The 26,765-nt window shown below is 38.5% G+C and overlaps 1 protein-coding gene across 2 annotated transcripts; it reads right to left on the bottom strand.

Annotated features, from left to right (window-relative positions):
* txnrd2.2 (thioredoxin reductase 2, tandem duplicate 2) lies at positions 1–26,765 on the bottom strand. Of its 2 annotated transcripts, none has more exons than XM_057831632.1 (17): positions 26,640–26,765; positions 26,282–26,347; positions 26,141–26,197; positions 25,888–26,032; positions 25,203–25,277; positions 23,564–23,642; positions 23,336–23,398; positions 22,824–22,894; positions 14,794–14,813; positions 14,318–14,409; positions 14,063–14,237; positions 7,649–7,785; positions 5,266–5,361; positions 4,901–4,993; positions 2,687–2,758; positions 2,444–2,541; positions 1–2,371 (listed from the first exon to the last, which is right to left on the bottom strand). In XM_057831632.1, the coding sequence occupies exons 1-17, from the start codon at positions 26,713–26,715 to the stop codon at positions 2,248–2,250; spliced, it is 1,539 nt and encodes a 512-aa protein (XP_057687615.1). In that variant the 5' UTR covers positions 26,716–26,765; the 3' UTR covers positions 1–2,247. The 2 variants fall into 2 exon arrangements, with proteins under 2 accessions (XP_057687615.1, XP_057687616.1); XM_057831633.1 differs by lacking the exon at positions 26,640–26,765 and adding an exon at positions 26,436–26,595.

Raw genomic sequence — 26,765 nt, 5'->3', positions numbered from 1 at the left:
GATCATTTAGCCTCTCAATTAATTAGGTTCATATTCGTGAGAAATGTAGCTCTGACCCCGGTTCACCCGATCTGTTTGGTCTTATTAATGTCCCGTCCCCAGCAAAAAGTGTACATGCAGGTTACGCTGTTATGTCGTCACTACCAATGAAGAGCCCAAACCTACGCCTTTGCATCTGAGACATAAGTTATAGTATACAAAGAAAATACCTTCTACGTGCTTTACATTCATCAAGGAGGTGCTGAAATCCATTTTTATTTATTCATGGAATATAATAATTCTTTAATGAATTATAAGAAATGTATACTGAATATGTGCGTGACATCACAACTTTAATATGGAGACTACACAATCCAGTGTTATTACTTTCCATATAAATTATGTATTACAAAGCAATCATTTAAAATGAGACTTCTCATTTTACAACTTTTCAAACTTAAGTTGGTAGTCAGTAGACATCAGCCTAGCACTCCCCACTTTTGGGTTTTAGTACCAGTCATCATTAGCTGGCCACCTGAAAGGTGAATCCTGATCCCCGCACTGCTCAGAAGGCTGCTCGCTACTCATATTTTAGGATGAGAGAAACAAATAAACATCATTCACTACTCATCCAATTTAAAATTGCAAAGCATATTACCTATAAGTTACAGGTAAGTACGTTTCATAATGTGCATGTCAGAAAATTGACATAGTGCATTGACAGCCAAAGGGAAGTGGACAGTGAAAAGCAAACAAACAGTTACATTGATGGACTGAATGACTTCCCTTCTGTTCTCTTCGTCCTAACCTGGGGTCTCTCTCAAGTGCCTTGTTAAGCAAAGGAATATAGCTACTCAATAACGTGCACAGTGTCTTGTTGCTTTGCTTGGTCCTGCGGTCATCGTTACCCCCTTGGCCCAGAACCCACACGGCTCATGCCGTGCAGCATCGGAGCATGGGATTCCTCTGTCCTCAGAGTGATAGAGTCAAGCTGTTCCTGCTGAGCGGAGGTCAGGATGCTTCAGTCAGCACTTCGGCCCTGAACAGAGCACACAGGGAACCCCCCACCAGCCCCCGAACCTACCCCAATTCAGCTAAAACTCAGCTCATACTCTCCCGAACCAGGTCCAAATAAACCTGGTAGCCTGCTCTCTCTCTCCCTTTTTTTTTTTCTACTCTCCCTCGCCAGGCACGCTGTCACTTCCCTCATCGGAATCATTAATCAGACCAGGTGGATTGAAAATAAACCACACCGACCATCTTGGTTCTCAAATATTTGTAGCAACTCAGTCCAGTCTCTTGTCAAATAAGATTGTTTGAGGATTTACAGTTGAGTCAGCAGGTGAAACATTTGGACATGTTTTTATCCACTATTATGGTTATTGATATACAGTAAATAATTTAGCTTATTTTAGAAGGGTGATGACTATTGAGCGTTAACCTTCCATCCATGTAAATACACAAGAGATAAAATGATTTAGCAGTTTTGGCACCAATAAATCAATTTTACTCTCCAAATTCAACAGATAGCAAATCACTTTTGGGGTTTAAATGTGTTAGAGGTGAGCCTTATCTAATGACAACTTAAGCCTTCTTTTGAACCCAAGATGTAAATTAACAAGCAATAGTGCCACCTTTGGGTAACACTGAGTAATACATCTCTTGCAGAGTGACTGGATGCTTATACTGGAGATGTTTATCATCCTGCTGTATTGTTTTATGTTGTGCCAGAGAATTTGTATGAGGAGAGGTATATCTACACCACCTGAAAGGCACGCTTCTCTGGTCTAGATTTCACAGGAAGACGGACCAACTGCTCAAAGACTGTGTCCTTCCATGGGAAATGGGGCGGTGTCGCCGCAGCAACAGCCCAGGGGCTATCAATCAGTGTCGTGGAGGGTGGACCGTAGGGGGGTTATGGTATGTGTCACCTTAAAGACTAATGGACAGGAAGTACAGCCTGAGAAACAACAATATTTGGCAAATATAATTTCAGAGAAATGATACAACAGGGCTCTTTCTTGAATAATATCAAAGACAACCTGAGAACAAGAGTCTAATCCTGATTTATGAGACCCTACCTTCAAAACTCCCTGCAACCAAGGATTTCATTAACTTGTTTTTAGGACTATGTTTAAATAATTTATGTTGAGAGGAAGTGGACTAAAAAGAAAGAGCAGGCTAAACCAGGATTGTTATTGCAATTTCAGACCCAGCTAACCCTTTTCCAACCTGTGTGCTCAGTATTCAGAGACCGGTGATTTAACCTCAGCATCCGGTGACAGTGGCATCCAATCCTGAACGTTTCGTGATGTTAATCTTGGTTATCTCCTCCGCACAGGTTGGATGGATTCCTACTGTTCCCAAAAGGTGTGAATATGTTGCCCCACACCTATAACACACAGAGTTATACAGGTATTAATTTACCTCGGATCACAATAAATACAAATAGTTTTGAACTCACTGGAGGCCCATAGAAAAACCCTGCGTGACTTCGCCTGCATTTGGACCAGTGAAATGCAGACCCAATATTTTCTGATCTCCATCCCGCTGGCATATCACCTGAAATGGCAGAGAATTAGCTTCTGAAGTATAAACGTTGTGGTTTGCTTTGCCAACAAGTCATTATGATGTGGCTGAGAATTATTGAAGCTATCGTAAAGCTGTGATTCCCCTTTCCAAAGCTGTTTGAGCAGTTTAAAACTACCTTTATGTAACACTGACTAGCATCACGCTCTGCCACAGTGAATTCCAGAGGCTTGTAAAAGGCATGGTAAACCTGCAGAAACATAGAAACAAAGACAATATGAATAATCGACTGACTCATTTTAAAATGCTGTTTGCTGATCATTACGACATCACAGTAAGGTAAATTTTAACAGGGCACGTAAAAGCAAATTACCACCTTTGTCTTGTAAATCAACCCTTACTCAACATCCCATAAGATGAATACATTACACATTACGTTTTGCAGTCCATTTGCACACCCTTATCTTGGCTTGAGAAAATAATGTCTACTGTGTAAGAAAACAGTATTACAATAAAATGATATTTATTGTGACTAAACAGAAAAAGTATTATTTATTAAAAGTCAAGTGAATCTTAACAACAGGATGTTAACATTTTAGCTCACTGAAAATTAAGAAAATCCCACTTACATATGTAATATGTCCCAGTTATGTTGAAGCATGTTAAACTCAGGACTGACAATGTGATCTTAATGCATTTAATTCAATGGGCAAGCGTGCCAACACAAGTTTCAAGGAGCATGCAGCTGTAGAAGGGGCTAATGCGGCAGCTCCTCCTAGATCTAAGCATGCCTGTCATCACCTCACACACACCTCAATCAGGCTTCGCGCTGGCCTGTCACTCATTGCCAACAGCCCCACCTCACCGGCTAAACCATTTATCCATGCTGTTGTGCAGGTGTTGGCTAGCATTTGACAACCTGCTCCTGAACATGAGCACAGAAAACAGTTTTGTTTGTTTTTGTACTGTAATTGTTCTTAGAGGTCTGAGGACATTTTTTAAAATTCAGTCTTGGCGCAGCAACTGACAATTCTGGCAAGTGTTTTGCACGCATGACATGTTTTTATGATCAATCCTAGCCCTGATCAAATTTACAGTATAAATGAGAGTACAACAGGATTTGTAAGTTAGGAAGAAAATGCAGGCTTCGATATCTTTATCCTGATGACATGCAAAAATGTTATTAAAAACAACACGAACAACAATACAATGTTTGTGAGTAAAGTATAAACTTTAAACTTTAATATATTACAATCATTTCTACCTTTTAGTGTGTTTTGGCCGTGAAAAAAAAAACGAAAATTGGCAACAATGGATGGCTGCTGCCCCTAATACCGTAGTGGCCCGAATATAAGATTGTGCTTTTTGCATTTGGTGTAAAGATCCCATTCTACATTGAGCACAGCTGTGACTTATAGTCCAGTGCGGCTTATCTATGAACAAATGCCTTTTTCATGTCAAATTTGGTGGGTGGCGGCTTATAGTCAGGTGCGCCTTATAGTCCAGAAAAAAAAGGGGTCGTCTTATATTCACGGTCTAGACGTTATACCCATTCGCGACGCTAGATTGCGCCAGATATCACTGAAGCGATGTTGTGTCATGACAGATCTCAGCTACTCTCAAGTTTGACCAGTTTGCATTATTTTATTGCAATGTTTTTCCTTATTCAGATTTGTTTCAAGACTACAGTTACAGTTAGACTTTACTTTGATGGTTAATGCAGTCATTGCAATTTTGTTGTTTTATCACAATAGATTGGTTTATTTACATTTCAAAAACCAGAAGCCATTCATTTACGAATGTGATAGGCAAGATAACATGCTTTTTCTCTCAAATATATTGTTATAATAATTTGTTTCGGATCTACTGCAATTATTTTCTGTATAAAATTAATTTGGTGTTCAAAAAGTCTTTTTTTCAAACTTCTCGAAAAAGGGGGTCGTCTTATAATCAGGGCCGTCTTATATTCGGGTCCATATGGTAGTCTGTTGAATTGTGATTTCACTGTACATGTATTGAAATAAGCACAACACTACAATAAATGCTCAAGCATGCATATGTTCACGCAGCTTTTAAGCAATGTAAAAATGTGTTTTGAGGTAGTAATTAACTTTAACAACATTTAGCATGTACTCGACTGTGTGTATAATGACACACATTGATCACTGAACTTTCAGTTTGCTATTTTCACATTTGTTCCTCATAATTCAGTTTGAAGGGGTTTAATTTAGGAAAAAGGGATTTTTTTATTTCTTTATCATTAGGAAGTCAGTCTTGTTTTTTTTTTTTTTTTTAATAATTATTTATGACAACCTTGCCTGTTCATTTTTTTCCCGTTAAGAGTCCACCATTTATTTATCTTTATACAGGTAGTATGCCATTCCATTATTACCTCTATGTTGTCTCTGCCATGCCTGACTTCAGCTTCCTCCTCTGATAGGCCCACACAACCATATTCAAGTGGGGTGAACACAGTGGTTGGCACCTGTAAAGTATGCGCAAACACACACAAAATTTATTTTGGGGAATTTTATTCACTAGTGACTAGTCCTTTCTACAAGCACACATATTAATTATATTAACTATTATTATCTAGACCTTGCAGTGTGAAGCAGTCTGACTGACAGGAAAATATAAGTTTCGCAACCTCTTAAAAATAGTTATTCAAAAAAGGCAGACTTTTCATTAACAATAACTGTGCTGGTTATCATTACATAGTACCGTGTAAAATTTAAAAGCGCAATGTTTTTGTCTCACGTTGTCATAGTTCATGAGCTCTTTGCTGTGTCCAGCAAGTCTGCGGGCAAGGAGTTTTCCCGATTTAACAGCTGTAGGCGTCAATTCAGGCCGGCCCTGAAACAGAAGACACCCTAACTTATTTCCATGTACCTGTGAACTTCCCATTGTAAATTGTCTGACAGATCTACAAATTTGTCTTCTCCAAGGTTAATGGGGTATTGTTGTGAATGTGAGCCAAAGCAAATAAAATTACAGACATGGATAGACATACAGACACACATCTAAATAGAGCAGGAAATAGTGGGGCTGCGGGGGCAATTTTAAAGGCATGACTTAAACCCGTTAAATTTCCACTACACATCCTGTTGTCATAAACATCTGCACCTTTGCAAAGCTGGATGTGGTGTACTCCATGATGTACAACTTTTTACATGCCAGATAGCTTTCGTCATTATAATGCATTTCTTGGCACTTCATCTGGCCACGAGAAGAAACAAAAACAAGAAGCGTGGTGGATAACCTGAGCAAGATATCAAACCCTCTGCTTTAAGGGAAAAAAGAAAAAACAAGCCTCCTTTAGCACTGACAAGATGACAGACAGATTGGCGTGAAGCACATATCAAAGCAAGCTGACATTCAAAGGAGGCTATGGTGTGTGTATGCGTGCCATCATTCCAGGGAGACAGGAAGGAAGCGCACAGCTGTTTGTGTTGAAGGAAAAAAAGGCCATACCGACTTTACAGCAGCTACAACTAACTGGTATTTACATGGTCTGACTTGAATACAGTGCAGCACCATTAGGCCTGCGCTGAGAAATTATAGGCTCAATAGAATACACACTTACAGTAAAGGGGCCAATGTCTCAGTCAGTCACATTTATCTTGTAATTTAAATCAGTGGACATGAATATTATCGGTTTTCTCCTATTCTCTGATAATAGCACTGTAACGAGTAAAAAAAATTATAATAATTGAGCCAATTTGATAATGCTGGCTAATTTTGGAAAACAAAAATAAATTATGATTATAATCTTAATGAAAAAGTCAATTTACCTATTTCACTAACTTGGCTGCTTCACTTTCTATGTGATTCTTTGAATATTTTTGTAAGTAGGAAGTTTATATAATCATAAAATAATGTAAACTGCCTAGTTACATCTGATCTTTTGAAATTATGAAAAAACTCAACTTTAAAAGACAGTTCAACATTGTGAAGTTCACAATATGAACGGATACAGTTTCAGTGTTATAGCAATAACTTATTTGTAAAAATCATGAATCGTCCACAAGTCATCCAAATTTCTCAAAATAGTCTCCAGAAAATGCTAGTTAACTAAAGACCCTTCATTGCCTTTGGAAGTACAGTGGTATGGAAAAGATTGAGCACCACTGACAATTTCAATTATTTTCATTTATAAATCATTGGGTGTTTGGATCAGCAACCATTTCCCTTTCTTTCAATTTTCCATTTCCTCATTATATTCGTCAGTGGAAACCGACATCTGAAATATTTTTCTCTCTCCTCTAGGTCATTTTGAGAGCTGTTTTTTGGCCCCTATAATTCCACTCTTTGCTAGAAATTCATAGCTTTCACAGCTTAAATACTATTTCTAATCATGCATCTTTCCATTAGGTTCAAGGCTTGATTACCTCACATGCCAATTTTGGTTTCCAATTAACTGCTCAGATGTTCCAATTAATTGCACATCTTCTGTTAGTCCAATAAACCTAGCCCTTTATTGCCAAATGTATCACATTTGATACACCTAAAATTTCATGATTTTGAGACTAATTCAGAATTTTGACATTTCTTTTTGAAAAAAAAAAAAAAATGATGGATGCAAGCCAACACATGCATCTGCAGGTTCCATAAGAAAAAAAAAAACAGGATTTAGTAAGGGTTATAGATATTAGAGCGATTATTACACATATTCATTTTGACTTTTCTTTTTACAAATTGGAAAACAAGGTTTCATTAGGACCTTATTTTTCAAATATTGGGATTCTCTGATAATTGCTTCATGTTGCAGGTATTTAAGGGCTAGTTTCACTTCCGAAATATTAGTACGTCCATCCGTTTTTTTAAATATATTAGAAGTAGCAGAGCCAAACACCACACATTTATAAATAAAAATATGGAGAGTCATGGGTGCTCAAACTTTTTTATATCACAGTACTGTAAATGTCAGTGTGAACAGTTGTCTATCTTGTTGTGACCAGTTGTCTGGGATAGCCTTCAGCTGGTCTGTCAGTCTTAACAGGATAAACAAAAGTGATGTATAGAAAATGATCCTTAACTTCCAAACACCAAATAACATTAGGATTGTCAGTTTAAATATATATATATATATACAGAATATGTCTTGCAAGTTTGTTGGTTAGGACTTGGTGGTGATGTATACCTGGCTTATGTCCCCCAAAGCATAGATGTTTGGCACAGAAGTAGATTCATCCACCCCCACAATTATTTTCCCTGTCTCCTTGTTGAGTTGTACGCCAAGATTGTCAAGACCCAAAGCTTTGGTTTCTGGAGCTCTACCTGTAGTTAACATGAAGACATTGTAATTACAATTTGTGCATAGTGTTTAAACAACACCGACAACACTAACACTGTTGCAAAACCCACTAACACCTTACCTACTCCCTTTAAATGTATTGAAATTGATCAAATCAATATATTGTTGTTGTTTTTTAAAGTGGATAAACTAATTAAAATATTCAAGAGGATGTGTACCCGATTTTCCCCTTCTTGCTCTTAAAATAAATTGTCTTGAAAAACGTATACTTGAAATGAACTGACTAAATGAAGGAACTAATAAAGAGTGCGATCCTCAAATAGATGTGACAATTCCTGTGGGACAGTCAACAGATGTTGTCAACAATAAATCTCCATGGTGATGGAGAACTGACCACATAACCCCCATCCTCAGCGCAGCTCCTCAAAACTAGTCTAGGCAGCATAATAAACATCCAAGCCCGAGGTACACATGTAGATGCTATCGGAAAGCAAAAATAACAAACCCCTGAGACCCTTTTCCTGGCCGGAGCCAAAGAACAGCTTTTTCCCCCAGACTGGGAGACAACAGGGACCTGTCTACTCCACAACATGGGTGGTTGAGAGGGGGGGAGTATGAAGGCATAAAGACATTTTCCCTAAATATGTAACTCACAATTTTGTGGACTCCTGCAGATGCACAGTAATGGAAATGTTCTGTATGTTGAATTTCAATGTCCTGGTGTATTTCAAGTAGCTTGTTTGTTTGAACCCTCAAGGAATATTTTAACCAGATTCTACGAATAGAGTATAATGTTCTGATTTAAACAGTTCAAATATTGACACGTTGACACACTTCTTTTGTATTCAGTAGGGCAAACCCTAAAAATATTTCAGAATTGCTAAGTAAAGACTTTCCCGTTACATTGTGGGCCTTCCTGTCTGTACCCCCAGTTAAGAGTGGCCACATTGTATACCCACGACACAACATTGATAAGAGACTTGGTTAAAGTACAGGCACATGCAGACATAATCACAGCAACACACTCCGCTAAACAATGCCTGTTGTAACATTCTGAGGAAGCTTCCAGATGGATAGGCTAATTAGCTCTCATAATAATAATGAAAAAACACTTATCTGATCAATTAAATGTTAAGACAAATAGGAATTATGGCATTGTTTTTCCTGGGTGAGAAAATGCACAGGATGCCGTTAAAAAGTAGTTGCCCCCTCACAAATTCATTTAAATATGTTTCCCACTTTAAAAATCATGAAACAAAGATAATTAAACTTAAGAGTACAATTTCTAAAAATGGATTGTGTATATTAAGGAAAATAAGCATTGAATTGTACCAGCCAATATGTGAAAAATGTTGATTCATGATGCATGATTTTTTCATTTTTATTTTGGTGAAAATAACAGTGATGAAACTTATGTTCTGCACAACATGGGCTTCTACATTGAGTAATATTCCGGAAAACTGTGGTGTGCACAGACACGGAAAAGTGATGTCCACAGGAAGTGGAAATGTTCTGTTTCCTGGTGTATTGCACCTGGACAGGGGCGTGCCCATGTCTGCAGGAAGGAACAGGGGAAAGGTGGAGGGATGCATGGTCGGGAGAAGGATGTTAGACAGTGGTGATATAGTCCCTCAGACCCTTCAGGCCTTTAATAACCCCACAGAGGCCCAGACCCTTCCTGGCCTCTATAGTGTAAGGTCTCAGTAAACGGAAGTGGCCTCAGACTCATAATCCCTGCATGCAAGGATCAAAGAGACAAAGCCATGCTGTTTTATCACTGAATCGTAATTTTAACAAATGCAAGTAAAGATAATTCAAGCAGCGCCCCAGGTGGGATATATTATTACATTATATATAGAAGTGTTGTGCATATTGGTACACTTGAGTTGCCTGCCTGACGATTTTATTGGGCCATAAGCGGTCTAGTAATTTGCTGCTTTTGAACAAGTCAAAAGCTGAAAGGAAATATATAGGTCAGAGCACCTCACGCATCTGACAATACACGCCATTTCCCAAATATCGCAAACACCAATACTCTCACGCTGACATGATGAGGGAATTCGGTCACAGGAGGAAATGGCAAACGTCATTGCGGCTGTGGGGTCACGCACATCCTTTTTACTGTAGCACGCATATGCCCAAACCACTCACCACGGACATAAAATCATACTAATGACATAATAAAGAGAACTAGAAAGTAGAAAGGTCTTGCCATGAGATATTTGTGAGCTTTAAAGGACATTGATAAAGTTGTGAAAATGGCTCTGATATCATGTTGTTAGTCTTTAAACTGGCTGGGTGGTATATGCAAAGTGGAAGATTATAAAATGGATCAAGTCCATAGGTAAGAATGGCAGAGACAGATGCGGGTTGGTTTCCGCTGGGTTGGCACAGACAGGAAGAGGAGAGGGAGAACAAAGCGGGGAATACAGTGACCCTGTGCCTTGGTGCATCCTGCCCAGTACTGTCCCTTCTCCACCCAGACAGCCAGTGAGCCATTGCTGGGTGATTAACGCTTCCCCTGCCCATCCCCATCACTCAGCCTTTATTACTTTGTTTTCAGCTTTGATTCCACAGTTACTTGCTGACACTGCAATCTACTGAGGATGACAATGACCTCGGATGATAGCAGACAAACCAGTTGACTGTTTTTGACGGATTCTCTGGGATATTCCAGGAAAACAATAGCGTCTGCTGGTTGTTTTGTCCTAAAGCAAGCCACATACAGAATGAGGTCAAATTACTGCTTAAAAATGTACTGTAATTTTCGGACTATAAGCCGCTACTTTTCCCCCCTCATTTTCGAATCCTGCGGCTTATAGTCCAGCGTAGGCATGTGCCGGCATGAGATTTTGACGGTACGATAACCGTGAGCAAAAATACCGTGGTTTCACGGAATTGCAATTATAGCGCCAAAAAATTTTAAGATGTATGGGTTAAAAAAAAAAAACTTTTTTCCATTGAACATGATTTTTTTTCAGACCTGAGTTGCAAATTGGAACATGAATATATTGTTAAAATAAATAAATTATCAATAAATTTTTTTTTTTAAATAAAATTAAAATAAATATAACTTATAGACTATACTCACAGCCACAGCTCAAGTTGCTCAAGATTAGAGCAAGAACAAAATAATTTCTATAAAAAAGTAAAAACACTTCTGAATAAAATTGTATAAAAAATTATACTGCATGACTTTTTTTTTTTGAGGGTGGAAAAGCTTAAGTTTCGCCATTTTCAGCCACTGTGTCAATTCTAGTCTACACGATGTCATGCCTTTGTGTTAAAAAGAACAAAGAATTCATAAGTTAGTTAAAATGTATAAGTTAGTTAAAATGTCAATATTGTTGTGGAAAGCTTTCATCAAAAAAACAAAACAAAACAAAAAAAAGCACATTGGGAGTGAGACCTCACCTTGATCCAGCGAACGTGGATTTGTGCTTAGGGCAAGATCATCGTTCGCAATTAGCGATCTTTGTTGCTATCACTTTTTCCCCTTCAGTCAAGCGAATCAAGCTTGTTTTCTCACTCTGCGGCTGTAACACTCAACGAAGTTGCTCTCCCAGCTAAGCCTAGGCTAAGATTCATCCTTGTAAGCTTTTAGTTAGTTTGTATATTGAATTTGAAAGGAAAAGGTGTGTTTTGTTTTTGTTTTGGCTGCTGCGCCAAGCCGCTTCTGGATGCATTTTTGACACAAGAAAAACAGCGAATACCGTACTACGGTCTGACGGAAAATTGTAGTGGTTTTGAAACCGCGACGTTTTCACACCACGGTAAACCGTGAAACCGGTAACCGGCACATGCCTAGTCCAGCGTGGCTTATTTGTTGATTTATTTGGGTTAATAGGTAACACTTTATTCGACAGTGGCATCATAAGACTGCCATAAGACAGTCATCATTATGACATGACATTATCATGGGCATTAATTAATGCTTATGACAGATATCATTAACTGTCATCCAGCAAATCCATTCAAAATGGAGATAATTTGCCGGATTACACAAAATGACATCAGTCATAAACATTCATTAATGCTCATGGCAGTGTCATGTCATAATTATAATGGTCTTACGACAGTATTATGGCAAAACTGTCAAATTAAGTGTTACCAAATACCTTAACTAGCTACTAGCGAAACAACTGGACCAGTAACTGAAGACATTATTAGCGCAGAACATGAATTTAGATTGTTATTTACACCTGTACCGCTGCAATGCATGCTAGGAGGCATGTTGGACAGCAGTGTAGACAGCAGGTAGCAGCAGACCTTTACTGTCTCCCCCAAGAGAAAGGTGATGGCCACATGAAGCTTCTCAAAGCAATGAAGCTTTGCAGCCAACTGGTTCAAAGCTTCGTGGTGGTTCATTTGTTCTTATGATAGTCTTGTGATGCCACTGTCAAAGTGTTACCGGTTGATGTAAGATGATCTTTTGATTTAAATATCCCATAATACAGTGAGGACAGCTGCAGGTTATAGTCTATTGCGGCTTATCTATGAACAAATGCTGTTTTCGTGTCAAATTTGTAGGGGTGGGAATCTTTGGGCAGCTAACGATTTGATTGCGATTACGATTCAGAGGCTACGATTCGATTATAAATCGATTATTAATGACAGCCCCCTCCCCCCCGCTTTTAGCTGCTTTTAATGTTTTGTACATTTGTTACAAAAACTGTAAAAAAAAAAAAAAAAAAAAAAAAAAAAAAAAAAAAAAAAAAAAAAAAAAGAATAGCCTCGCAGGCTTAAGTAAACGACTATTTCAGTATCAAGTTTACAGTTAAAAACAATGAATAATATACTCAAACCCCCATGCTGTATCAGCAGCTTTAAACTACATTCAATTAATTTAATGTTGTGAATCAACCGTTAAAGTTGTTAAAATTGCTCCCGTTATTCTATAATTTCCCTTTAGTCTACTTTTGACATGTGAAAGTTTTAAAACTATTTTAAAGATAGATTCAAGTCAATATTTTACCGATTTAGGAGTATTTTAGATAAAAAGTTAATTAGGTTCGCTTGGAAGGTTCGCTACAACACCCTTGCAGTAAAGTCTACTGCTTAAAGATGGCGGCTGTTTACTCACGCCCGCATCTAGCTTTCTGTACATTGCATCTAGTGATATATAAATATGATATCTACCGTGCCAGTACGTGGACGTACTTTCTAGCAGCTGTCGGCAGCAGTCAGGTATGTTGTTGTTTTTTTATCTTGCGGCATGAGTTGAGCTCGAGCCGTGAGTTGAGCACTGGCATTACCCGAGAGGCCGGGTAATGACAAGCATTATGTTTAGCTACTCTCGCTCCATTCCTCATTGCGTCCCGAAGACCGCGCTGCACGCTGAGTGTGTTTTACTTCCGCTTTACTTGATATATTTCAATAATCGGAATTTGGATGTTTGTGAATTGTTCTCGAATCTTCCACGGCCGAATCGCGAATAATCTAAGAATCGGAAATTTCGCACACCTCTACAAATTGGGTAGGTGGCGGCTTATAGTAAGGTGCGCCTTATAGTGTGAAAATTATGTTAATTCTCCTTTTCGGTTTCTTAATATATTCAGGTATTATCATTATAGTGGGCTTAGATTGCCATGGTAAGCTGTATCATAATTTTATGGAAGTAAAATAGATAAGTGGGCGGCACTGTGGTTAGAACGTCCACCTCACAGTTCTGGGATTGATGGTTCAATTTCGGCTTCGGCTTCCCTGCGTGGAGTTTGAATGTTTTCCTCATGCATGCATGGGTTCTCTCCGGGTACTCCGACTTCCTCCCACATCCCAAAAACATGCAGGCTGATTGAAAACTACTAATTATCCCTAGGTGTGAGTGTGTACGTGAATGGTTGCCCGTCTCCATGTGTCCTGCGACTGGCTGGAAACCAGTTCAGGGTGTACCTTGCTTCCTGACCATTGTTAGCTGGGATAGATCCAGCACCCCCGCAACCCTCGTGAGTGTAAGTGGCTCAGAAGATGAATGCTTTAATTAGATAAGTATTAGTTCGAATCCTTCAGTATGATGGGTTTCACTCATAGATCACCACTATCAACTATAATCATCATTTTCTTAAAATGCAGCAAGTTGGAGGAAAAAAATAAAACTGACAGCGTTAAACAAAACTGAGCATACATAACTATCCTCGCTAAGACTGAATGTATGATACAGTTTTTAGATTTGAAAATTGTAATGTCTTTCCAAACTGGTGTACTTCTGTTAAGGCCCTGAGTAATACAGATCAACACAATTTAATGCCAATTTGCAATTAAAGAGTTGTTCCACATATTCACATTCAAGAAAATACTCACCAACCGCCCATAACATAGTGTCGTAGGTGTCATTGTGTTCCTGGCCAGTCAGAGCATCACTCCAGGTCACTTTCAGGGCCCCTGATGGAAGTTTGTCTACTCTCTTGGGGACACACCTAAATGCAAACTTGGTTCCATAAGACTCCATGTAGTCAGTCACCAATCCTGCTATTTGCTGTTTAAACCAAAGAGATCAAATTATGAAAACTCAAAAAGTTCCATCATGAATGTAGTCCAATGCAAAGGGAGTAATACCTGATCAAATCCCCGGAGTGCAATGCTGCGAACCATCACGGTTGTGTCCAAACCGATGCCTGTAAGGAAACCTGCACACTCAAGCGCTACATCTATGCAATAAGTTAGGGAATTGTTGTGTAAATATGCATGTTATGTTTAACATTTGCTGAATCTCCAGGGGAGTACTGTATTTATGCAGTCTAAAAACACTCACATAAACAGTAGCAAACTACATACATAGCACACAGTGGTGCCCTGTATTTGGGAAGAAAGTCATTTTGTTTATTTTGCAGTAGTTCCACATATGGGAAGCATGTGTTTTACATTGTAAAATAATAATAATAATAAAAGGCTCTCCCATGTGGCATACTGACCTCAAAACAAACACTATATGTTAATGCAACACTGGCTTGACCTTAAGTGGTAAATGTATTTTTTATGAACAGACTAGCAGTGCTTATTTACATGCAACATTAGTTATCAGGGAAGGATACAGCTCGCTCCAACCACGAGTCTGTAAAACACAAATAAAAGGGACTATTTAGCATAGTTATAATGACACTCTGGTTTCAGAATCTAAATATGACATTCATGCTGTCATACACAGGAAAATATATTTTTATGTAAAAATCCTATATCAAAACATGGACTCCTACAGCTTATAGTTAAGGACCATCAATGTGTAGGTTTTCTTGTCGGTGGTGCGGCTTATAGTAAGGTGCACTCTAGTAGTGTGGAATTTACAGTACCTACTCTATGTCCAAATGAAACAACATACATTTTTAACAAAGGTCAAAATACTGCCAGATCACACCAGACCAAGAGTGTTTTTTTTATTTTGCAAGAGGATGAAAAAATATATATGTTTATGTGTATTTTCACCTTGTAAAAAGAACAGGTGCCTGAACACCACTATGGGAGTGGTGGTGCATGTTCTGTTGAAGGATATGAAGATTCTACTGAGCCAAGGCAAGCACTTATGGATGGCGAGACTGACACTTGGATTTCTTAATCAAAGGCTATAGGCAGGTACCTCCCTCCATAGACTTCAAAACTCTATTGACCTGACACTTCGTCATTCTTTGCGTCATGCCTTGCCATAGGGGGCTGAGCTTCATTTAGTAATAGTCATTCGAAGATAGCACACGCTCATGTCCAAGCCGGATTTAAGCTTGAATTTTTGAAGAAGTACGAAAGCTGTACTGCATACACACAGGAAGGATTGTCTCAGGAGCGATTTGTTCAAGGATTCAAGGTAATTATCATATTTTTCATACCATGCATGCATTTTTAAACATGACAAAAATCAGTGGGAGGAATCAGCCGCTACTGCATTGGCATCATAGTTCGCCATAATTACGTACAAAACGCTAACTGCACGGTCTTTTTGGTTTTAACCAAGAATCAAGACTGTTTTACGTCCATATCTATGAAGAATTCGGAGATTTAAACATTTATTCACAAGAATTCTCACAAGAAAAGCTCTGTTTACGTCAGGCGGCCGCTAGTCTCATTTGCCAACAGAGTAGCATTGTACTTCGACATATTTATGTTAAAATAAACGCTAACTGCACGGTTTCTTTGCTTTTAACCAAGAATCAAAACTGTTTTACTTCCATATCTATGAAGAATTCGGGTATTTAAGCATTCATTCACAAGAATTTTCACCAGGGTTGATAATTAATTATGCATATTTTCCTCAAGTCTTAAGGTTCTGATGTGAAAATTGAGTGATTTATTAGCTGTTGAAAGAAAATTAAGTTGCTATTATGGGCAAAAACCTATATGATATGTTAAATATTGCTATTGATCCTGAAAATGTAGGTGATTTTCTCTGCATTTGGTGATATTTGTGTATCTAGTGTAAAATCTGAGAATTTTATAGCCATTTTAAGTTTTGTTAAACTTATATAAAAATAATTAATCGGGATTTTATAAGGGAACGATTTGAATTTTTTGATGCCGCTGCTCACGGAGACATATATAGCTTGGGTAGGTGCCTGTTTTGGTTTTAGGTCGGTAGCAGCTTTGGTTTTGAAAATATTTGAATTTGAAGTTTTTGAAAATAGGCCTCCTGCGGATCGACCCTGCACCCCGTGTCAGGTCATATTTTTATGAAGTCTATGCCCCCTCCCCATTGGTCTTGTATTGGATTCTGCTGTTGTACCTGCTGTCTAATACTCTCAGTAACTGTGTGGTCCTGGTAAATAACATATTTGATCCAACCCGAAGATCCATAGCAGTGAGCAGAGCTAATTGCTACCATTTAAAGTAATCCCCTGAATTGGGAGTGCCATGTTCAGAGCTCAAGTCCAGATACGAGTCTGCTGAGTGAAGCCCATCAACTGCATACAGGAGGCCCATCTCTCACTTGTTTATACCAGATCTCCTTCCTCAGGACTGCATGCACTTGACAGTTCAGAGTGCCTCCAGCAAATCCTGTCCTTGTCCATGCTAAGACTGAACTCTAAAAGCCTCATTGCTCCTTGTCTCCATAACTGTGTAATGCACAGGTGCACTTATCACGTATTATAAGAGGCTTAAAGACGATCAGCAAAAGAGCTTTCTCTTATTTCTACATTTTCTTAAGTGAACACCCGTCATTTCTCATTTCCCTTTGTTTTTGTTATTGTTCTCATTGTGTTTTATTCTATATGACTCTGGATGAGAGTTGGTGGGTAACTAACTATGAGCTAGCTAACTCCACTGGCATCTTTAGAAGAAGCATGTTGACACACTTACGGAGTCGAATTTATAGGCTGTTGCACAGAGTGCCAAGAAATCACGCTAACCATAGATTTGACTGCAAACCCTTTCACTGGTTCTGTTTTCCTCACACCAGCTTCATCAATGTTCTTGATATACTGGCTGAGTTTGAGCCTTTCAAAACATCCTTTTTTATGTGTGTGTTTCAAAGGTAACACAAACAATAGCATGAACACTGATGTGTTCCATTGTGCATATCGTCAAATAGTTTAACATTTCCTAAAGAAACCAAAGATTTTCCAGTTATGTTGATTGTTTTCAGGGTGTAGACCTACACTTAATTGATGAAAGCAAGGCATGTATAACTGAACGTACTCCTCTCGAGCTCAGGCAAATTCCAAATAGCATATAAATAGTATTACTGCCACGTACTTTGTTTTTCCCCCTTCCTGGCTTCAGGGCATGGATAGATCTGTCACTCAGGAGTGTAATGTGCTCCAAGGCCCATTAGACTCAGATCACTCAACCTAGATCCTTACCCACACACACACCATCTCTGCCTTCAGAAAGCGTCTGTCTGACCTCACCTGCTCACTTGTCAGCTCTGCAGAAAAACAACATCCTCTTGATACCCTGTGTGGTGCTGTAATCTTCAGGAAGAAAATAAAACTATTGGTTCCCCTTTCTGCCCTGAGGGTGGAAAGTATCCATTATGCTATCAAAGGACTGCCTTACCCAATAGCGGTTAATTTCCGTTCATACAGTTTTATAAAACTTCAACGCCTGTATATTCACATATCCTGTCTCTTTAATAAGGCAGTTCCAAAAAAATAGATTATTACATGCATCGCGATTTGACACGTGACGATTCGATTACGATTCATAAAGGTTCAAATGATTTTCCCTCATACCTTGACAGCCACTCGTAGCGGAACGTAATTCAAGACACGTCTGCAGCCCGGACACCTTTATCGGACGCACGCACAACGTTATGACGGATGCTCCTGTTAACTGAGCGCGAGATTTACTCCTTTTCAAAAGACTGGAAAATAATTTTTTTGTATGAGACAGGCAGGCACGTGTGCATGTTATTTTTTAGAGCGAGAGGGGAAGAGAGAGAGTTCATTGCTCCTTGTCTTTCAGATGTCCAGCTGTAGTTTCAAGTCATGTCAATTGAAAAATGTCCTGAGTGTGTTGCTAAGACCCGTGTGTGTCTATAACAGGTGAGTACACGAACCCTCTTGTACTGTTTAGCCTTAATTATTGTCGTTTTTGAGGTGTTAACAGTTAGCGCCGCTAAGCTAATTAGCTAATTCGCTAACGTGCATTTGTATATGCAGAACGTGTAAAACCATGAATAAATACAGCGGTAACACTACAAACATGTGAAATAGTACAAAAATATGTGAAAACAAAATATATTGGTTAAAAGAAGTCTTATTTCTAAAGACACTTTGTTTCCAAAAAAAGGGGAATTCATTCCACCTATGTAAATTTTATTGTATTGTTGAGAGAAATAAGTACTCCCTTTAAAATGGTTAATGTTTTTGCACTTTCTTGTTGTATGGGCATGTTACCATTGTTCCTGTTGAATCATTAGGATATTTTAACCCTTTAACACCTAACATGTCGGATGCGACACGTTTACGCATATCATCTTTGAAGCCGCGTAACGCTGTAATTACATCACCCGCGTGCCCCTGGTTGCTCTCGTTTGAAAGTACGGAAGTTGATGTCCACACCAGTTTTTATTTGAAGTCAATCGACCAAGTAAAACAGGAGATAATGTCATTTGAGTTTTATAGTTTTATTGCACTCATAAATATGCATTGACACGCTGCATGGACCATGTGTCTATCTCCATATTTCCATCATTTCTTGTCCTTTTTTCAAAACCGAAAGCAGCCCAAAAGACTACATATCCCAAGGGCCATTGTGATGTCAAGAAGGACGAACCTAATGTGAACATTTTTAATAAATTGACGAGCAAGGCGCCAACTAAGGAAAAGGAGACACGCGTAGCAAGCAACGGCCGGTTGAATTGAGCTAGCGACTTTGAAACGTGCAGAATGAATCGAAAACTAAATTTAGCGCAAGCTAATGCATTATTTCATCAACTCAAGGAATAGGATGAGCTCTATTTGTCATTGTTTTCCTCGGATCAGTCGGCGTCTCGGCGAGTAGTAGTGACAGCAGCGCGCAAACGGCGGATGAGTAGGCTGTGTGACGTTGTCATGCCTAAAAAAATTTGAATTGAACTGAACTACTTGTCAATATTTTTGAAAATACTTTTTTTTCAATGTTTGTTATTTTTTCTTCACTATGAATCTTTTCAATTTTTATATAGATGTGTGTTCGAGAAGCTTGATTGCATGTACATATATACCTTTGATAAGGTGATGGGTACAATACCTAACTTCACAAAGAGATATCCTCCAAAGCCTTTTTGTGTTGGATAATATATATTTAAAAAATTCTCACTATTTTGCACTGTATATAACATGTTTTGACCATAGTATGTGTGAAGGCCAAAAACGCCTATGACCATAGCTGCTGTTTGTCTTGAATTGTCAAACAAAACTATTCGGTCTTATTTTTTTCTATTGAATGTTTATCCTAGCAAGTTAAATAAATATTATCAAGCTTCAAAACGGTTGGTCGAGCATGTTTGGTTGTCAGTGGGACTTCAACATTACAAATTTTGAAAAAAGATTTTGGGATTTTTGTGTCTTTTTGGGTCCAAAATGTGGATTAAAGTTGGTCAGTGAAGAAAACAACAGTTTGGACATGAAGTTCAAGGTATCCTGAAAAAAGGGACCCAACTTGGCCATTGTGAACAGTTTTTTCTTTGAAATATAAAGGCAACATCAAAGGCATGCAAATTCGGCCAAAATAGGCTTAGGTGTTAAAGGGTTAAATAAATAATGGGCATAAATTTGTTTGGCTACTTCATTAATTAGTAAAGTACGATGCATTGATAATCTTGATAACCATGATCATCATCAATACCGTGATCATCGTTCAATAATCGAATCGTAGCACACTGAATCGTAATCGAATCGTGGGGTGCCTCAAATGGCACACCCCTAATCTGTAAAGGGTCATGTTTTGTAGTTCACCACTGACAACAACGCTAAATCACTAACACAGTAGTAACATTCACATGAGATAGTCATATGAAAAACACTTGATAAATATAAAATAATCCAATGAAAACAGTCAGTACGACACAACTGGGTTAATTTTTTTCTGCAACATTTCTATCTGTGAATCATAACATACAGTATGTTGGCACCATCAGGAACACTTTGTAGATTTTTTCTATGATGGTCTCTCCACCTTTTTAGAATCACTGCATTATAGTACTTATACTGTATATTTTATGTATGTGTACAATAGCTTTTCTCCCTGTAAATATAACAATAAAAGCCTATTTTTTTTGGTAAACTGCACACTATAAGCTATACTTCAATCAAAATGTTTGGCTTTTTTTTCACACTGCGTTGTTGCATGAAGGCTAAATAATGGATAAAGTCATCGTCCAAATATGTCTATACCTAAAGTAATTGATGTTCTATCACCATGACGCAAGCAATCAGCACAACCTAGGTACACCGCAACCACTAGTCACTGTCTGCACACTTTGCCAAGAGGAAACATATGAGATAGATCAATTAACCAGGCGATGACAGGAGCTAAATGGTTGGATTAAAGGGCTTGCTCGGTATAAACCATGATACTTGCCACTAATCTGAATTACGAAAGTGAAGACAGGTTTACAGGAAGAGAGAAAAAAGATCCGAAAATCTTTGTCACTGATAAATGATAACAGTGCGTGACAGCGAGAGCTGATGTATCAACAAATGAGGTGCAGTAGCCATCCCGAAAACGGATGTTTTTGTTTTTAAGTGTACCGTGCGCCTCCGAAATACACACACACAAAAAACTTGTTATTAATTTAACTTTAGCTGGTGTACTAATTTCATTGCACTCAATAACAAAAGAAAAGCATTTTGATTCTGATTATGGTTGTGAAACACTGCTATATTGCTATGTGTTGTATACACACACCATTTGCATTATTTATAAACAAAATGCAAATTATTTACATTAGTAAAAATATATGTACAATGCCTTGCAAAAGTATTCGGCCCCCTTGAACCTTTCGCCACATTTCAGGCTTCAAACATAAAGATATAAGATTCTAATTTTTTGTCAAGAATCAACAACAAGTGGGACACAATCGTGAAGTGGAACAAAATTTATTGGATAATTTAAACTTTTTTAACAAATAAAAAACTGAAAAGTGGGGCGTGCAATATTATTCGGCCCCCTTGCGTTAATACTTTGTAGCGCCACCTTTTGCTCCAATTACAGCTGCAAGTCGCTTGGGGTATGTTTCTATCAGTTTTGCACATCGAGAGACTGACATTCTTGCCCATTCTTCCTTGCAAAACAGCTTGAGCTCAGTGAGGTTGGATGGAGAGTGTTTGTGAACAGCGGTCTTCAGCTCTTTCCACAGATTCTCGATTGGATTCAGGTCTGGACTTTGACTTGGCCATTCTAACACCTGGACACGTTTATCTTTGAACCATTCCATTGTAGATTTGGCTTTATGTTTTGGATCATTGTCCTGTTGGAAGATAAATCTCCGTCCCAGTCTCAGGTCTTGTGCAGATACCAATAGGTTTTCTTCCAGAATGTTCCGGTATTTGGCTGCATCCATCTTCCCGTCAATTTTAACCATCTTCCCTGTCCCTGCTGAAGAAAAGCAGGCCCAAACCATGATGCTGCCACCACCATGTTTGACAGTGGGGATGGTGTGTTCAGGGTGATGAGCTGTGTTGCTTTTACGCCAAACATATCGTTTTGCATTGTGGCCAAAAAGTTCAATTTTGGTTTCATCTGACCAGAGCACCTTCTTCCACATGTTTGGTGTGTCTCCCAGGTGGCTTGTGGCAAACTTTAAACGAGACTTTTTATGGATATCTTTGAGAAATGGCTTTCTTCTTGCCACTCTTCCATAAAGGCCAGATTTGTGCAGTGTACGACTGATTGTTGTCCTATGGACAGACTCTCCCACCTCAGCTGTAGATCTCTGCAGTTCATCCAGAGTGATCATGGGCCTCTTGGCTGCATCTCTGATCAGTTTTCTCCTTGTTTGAGAAGAAAGTTTGGAAGGACGGCCGGGTCTTGGTAGATTTGCAGTGGTCTGATGCTCCTTCCATTTCAATATGATGGCTTGCACAGTGCTCCTTGAGATGTTTAAAGCTTGGGAAATCTTTTTGTATCCAAATCCGGCTTTAAACTTCTCCACAACAGTATCTCGGACCTGCCTGGTGTGTTCCTTGGTTTTCATAATGCTCTCTGCACTTTAAACAGAACCCTGAGACTATCACAGAGCAGGTGCATTTATACGGAGACTTGATTACACACAGGTGGATTCTATTTATCATCACCGGTCATTTAGGACAACATTGGATCATTCAGAGATCCTCACTGAACTTCTGGAGTGAGTTTGCTGCACTGAAAGTAAAGGGGCCGAATAATATTGCACGCCCCACTTTTCAGTTTTTTATTTGTTAAAAAAGTTTACATTATCCAATAAATGTTGTTCCACTTCACGATTGTGTCCCACTTGTTGTTGATTCTTGACAAAAAAATTAAATTTCCTATCTTTATGTTTGAAGCCTGAAATGTGGCGAAAGGTTGCAAGATTCAAGGGGGCCGAATACTTTTGCAAGCCACTGTATGTGTTGTCATTCATGGAATTACGTAACTGTTGGCTGCATTTGAGTTGAACAGAGAAGAGGCTCACGTTTTTCCAGGCGATTCTTTCAGCCAGAAAATGTCATCACTGGTGATACCATGTTCCATCGCACCTGGAATCTGAAAGTGAAACGGAATATTTCACTGGGATCGAAATAAGGGCCTCGCAATTTAATGAGTCCCTACTTTTTCTCAATCAACCATGAACACAAAATAAAAGCATCATTTGTTTTTTGACACCAGGACTGTACATTTAGTGTGCACATAGTCAAAACTAATATCTTGACCCCATGTCAACAAGCGTTCTGAATATTCAACTATGTGCCAGCTATCAGAGGGCAACGCTAATAATGCTGTTAGCAAATATAAATCTGTCTAAAACTGCAGTTCAAATTTCAAAACACTTTTTTTTTTTTTTTTTACTTAAAGGCAGGGAAGGGCAGGCACTCTGGGGTATACATGTTTGTTGACTGTTACAGTTGCAGTGAAGCTCATGAACAAAGAAAATAAAATGCCTTTTTTGTTGTTGTTTTTGTTTAGTAACGAATGCCAACTACTAACATCTGTGGGGATTTTGGGTCGGCCACCTGTAGCAATCACAATGTTCTTGGCAGTCAGTGTCATCTGCATGAGAGGGGAAAACGTCATTGTTCATATCCTTCGAAAAACAAGGAAATGTCAAATGAAGGCAAGTGGTCTCAAAAGCATCTTCTACTAAAACCATTACAGAAAAGTGTTAACTTCATCGCTCCCAGTAGGAGTCAATCTGACCTATAGCCAAAAACCTACTGTTTTCCCTGTTTTTGATAGTGCTTTGACTGTGTGTTCATCTGCAACGCTTCCTCTCATGTTAAGATATTTCACCTTCCTGGAAAAAAAAAAAAAGAAAAAAGGCATGTATCGTTAGAAGATTGCCATCACGATGTGCGCATGCGCAACAGTTCCATTGGAGGGTGTACAATTGTGTTTTTTTGTTTTTCTTAATTTTTTTTTAACATTTAACTTTTGTTTTGCTTCATAAAAGACGCAAGTGTGCAGAGACATGTCCTCTTGGATCCACTGTATGCAGCAGTCATTCACAGACGAACCCCCTTAGTATGGATGAAATTGTACTACATGAATGCAATACAATACCAAAGCCTTCCCAAACAGAGCTATTCAAGTCATGGTGAAAATTCTACTAGTTGTAATATCGCAATACATATTGCAAACGCCCAACACGTCAGTGTCGTTTTTTTCCGAATATTGTTCAGCCATGGAAAAAAAAAAACAAACAAAATAAAAAACAAGTGACTGTATTAGATACTGTAGGTACATATATACATATATATGGCGGAAAACACTCAGGTGACTTGAAGTTCCGCTCTGAGACCCCCAATTTGGCAAAATTTCAAAATTGTCCGATATGCATGCGTGATACATCAATGGAAAGCTTAAAATCTCTATTTTCTGGGGGAAGAAAAAATTTGAACAGGAGGGCATTTAAAAAAAAAAAAAATTTTTAACAGCAAAACCCTATCTGGAGGTGAGAGCACGCGAGAGCAGAATTACAGACGCCATGACTTTAACGAGATATTAACGCGTACTTACCTTGTTTCGATCCAAAAACTCCATTTCGCATGTATCACTGAGTGTCAAGACACAGTTGTGAATGCCCACAGCTGGATTATTTGGGGATTTTAAGGATGAAACATGGCAATATAATAGGGTCGCGATGCAGGAATCGCAGACATCAAGGAGTGGTCGAGATTTTCTTTTTCATATATTTACCGCTTTAAACGTTTTTTTTTTTCTTCAATTTTTCATCTAACACATTGGAGAAAATGCGACAGTAACAAAAAAAATACAATTAAGCGATAGTTATGAGGTAGATATCCGTGACTTTTTTACAGACACCATTTTTTTTCGTTGTGACGTCATTTGTTTAAAAGTTTAAAATATGCAGTGAAATTTTTTTTTTTAAATCGTTTTTTTTTTCTAAAGGAAATATTAGAGATCAATTAATGAAGCAAAAATCTAAGCAAAAAATGACATTTTGAATGATAAATATAATTAATTACCTTAGTTTTATGGCTAGGTTAAAGCAAAAGCAGTTGCGCGACGTCTGTAAACAGGGGTTTTCAGGGTAAAACGGAAAGATTAAAAATAGTTCGGGGCTTAATGCGCCATGAATCTGCTATGGCAGCATATGGACATACTGTTCTATCAAACAACAGTTGTTTTGGCTTAAAATACAGGAGTTTCAGTTTCAGAGGAGTGCAAGAGCAGAAACTGCTTTTTCAGCCTTGTCTGTGTTTTCCGCCATATACAATGTATTCATCTAACAGTAATGGTGAAAGCAGTAAAAGTAATTGCAGACCAAAGCATGTTGTGATAGAATACACAAGCACAAACGATAGTTTTATAAAAATGTAGTCATGCAACTGACTTGTCCTGAAGCTGGACCCGGTGACCCCAGTTCAAAGACCTGACATGGTTTTGAACAGCCTCAGCCATGGTGAGCCTGCAGCACACAAAGCAAATAGCAGTGATTAAAAATTATTCTGTGTAACTTGTTTGGAGATTATATTACAACATGCTGTTAATGTCTTATGTATGAAGAATTAAAGAATCATTCATTACTTTTTCCAATAATAAAGTTACCATACCTAAAGAAAAAAAAAATCGTTGCTTCACATTTATTAAGTGCAATGACAATAAATGGCTGTTGTTTTCTAAACTATAAATGTGTGCACCACTGCAATAATGCCACTTGATAGTACTGTTTAGCCTACATCTTTTTGAGAAATGGCTAATCAAGGATTAGAAATTTATTCATGACAAACTGGTCCCTGGAAACTATATTTAGAGTAGATGCAACTAAATATGTTAATGCTATTGCTTTGTCACATTCACTCGAATTGCAATTATGCAGTTTTTCCGTTTTTTTTTTCGGATCCACCATGCAATAGCTTGAACCCCCGCTAGAAGTCGCACTCAACACTTTAGAGGAGCTGTGTATTGACCGAATGTTTTGGTAGTACTACAGAAATGTCGCTAGATGGTATTGTTTAGTCATTCTTGGCTTATTTGACAAACGTCTCATCAAGCATCATGACACATCCAGACCTTACCAATCATGGGAAATTGGCCCTGGCAGCTGCCATCCATACTTTTTAGCATCTTTCACTGCAGTTCCAAGGAGAGCCGCCTGGTGCATGAGTTTCTTTGGTATGCAGCCAACATTAACACACGTACCACCTAAACCCCACTTAGTGCCTGGAAGAAGTAAAATACATGTTAATTTAATGTCGTTGAATCGTTACAATCGGGAAAATATTAATAATGGTGCAAGGTATAAGATTTTTGTAAACCAAGTAAGTTCACCTCTCAAAGAGGGCTCCACGTGATCCAGAACAGCAACTTTTTGTCCAAGCTGTGCCGCTGTGGGGGAAAAGTAAACATTGAATCACATCATATTTGATAGGACACGTGTGACGCAAATGGACGATGTTTTTTTAAGCTCACCTTCCTTCGAACAGGCGAGCCCACCAGACCCTCCTCCAATAACAACCGTATCGTAGTCATAATTCCCTTCACGAATGAGTTACAAAAAGATACCGAATTAGGTCATGCTTTCTATACTCCATTTGATATACAGCCTGTAGTGTCAAATTCCTACCTAAAGTTTATTTCGACTCTTTACACGAAAATTTATTGGAAACCGGAGTTATGGAATATCCTGACTCAAATTGGCTTTTCTCCAAAGTCAGTGACTCTCGGGGAGTCGTATCACTCCGCGGGAACGTAGAGAAGTGACGATAAACATGTTCATATATACGTATTGTATATTTATTCCTTTACCTTCGACAAGAAAAAATGTTACCTGTAAAGTTTCTGGTCAAAACATGGGACCAATTGATTCGTTTCCACCGATGCCTACTTCGGTAGAGCGCAGCCATGTTATTGTAAAAGGACCCCGGTTTCGTTTGGGGTGTTCAAGAATTTGCCT

This window comes from Corythoichthys intestinalis, chromosome 3, assembly GCF_030265065.1.
Source record: "Corythoichthys intestinalis isolate RoL2023-P3 chromosome 3, ASM3026506v1, whole genome shotgun sequence".
NCBI classification, from domain to species: domain Eukaryota; kingdom Metazoa; phylum Chordata; class Actinopteri; order Syngnathiformes; family Syngnathidae; genus Corythoichthys; species Corythoichthys intestinalis.
The sequence above is the reverse complement of the archived record's forward strand: the minus strand, read 5'-3'. Positions and strand labels throughout refer to the sequence as shown.

Excerpts from the sequence above, each read along its gene's own strand:
- txnrd2.2 (XM_057831632.1), bottom strand. The coding sequence starts at position 26,715 with ATGGCTGCGCTCTACCGAAGTAGGCATCGGTGGAAACGAATCAATTGG. Across the intron at positions 25,278-25,887 it reads GGGCCAATTTCCCATGATTG|GCTCACCATGGCTGAGGCTG; the intron begins GTAAGGTCTGGA and ends TGTGTGCTGCAG. Across the intron at positions 14,410-14,793 it reads ACTCGTGGTTGGAGCGAGCT|ATGTAGCGCTTGAGTGTGCA; the intron begins GTATCCTTCCCT and ends CTTATTGCATAG.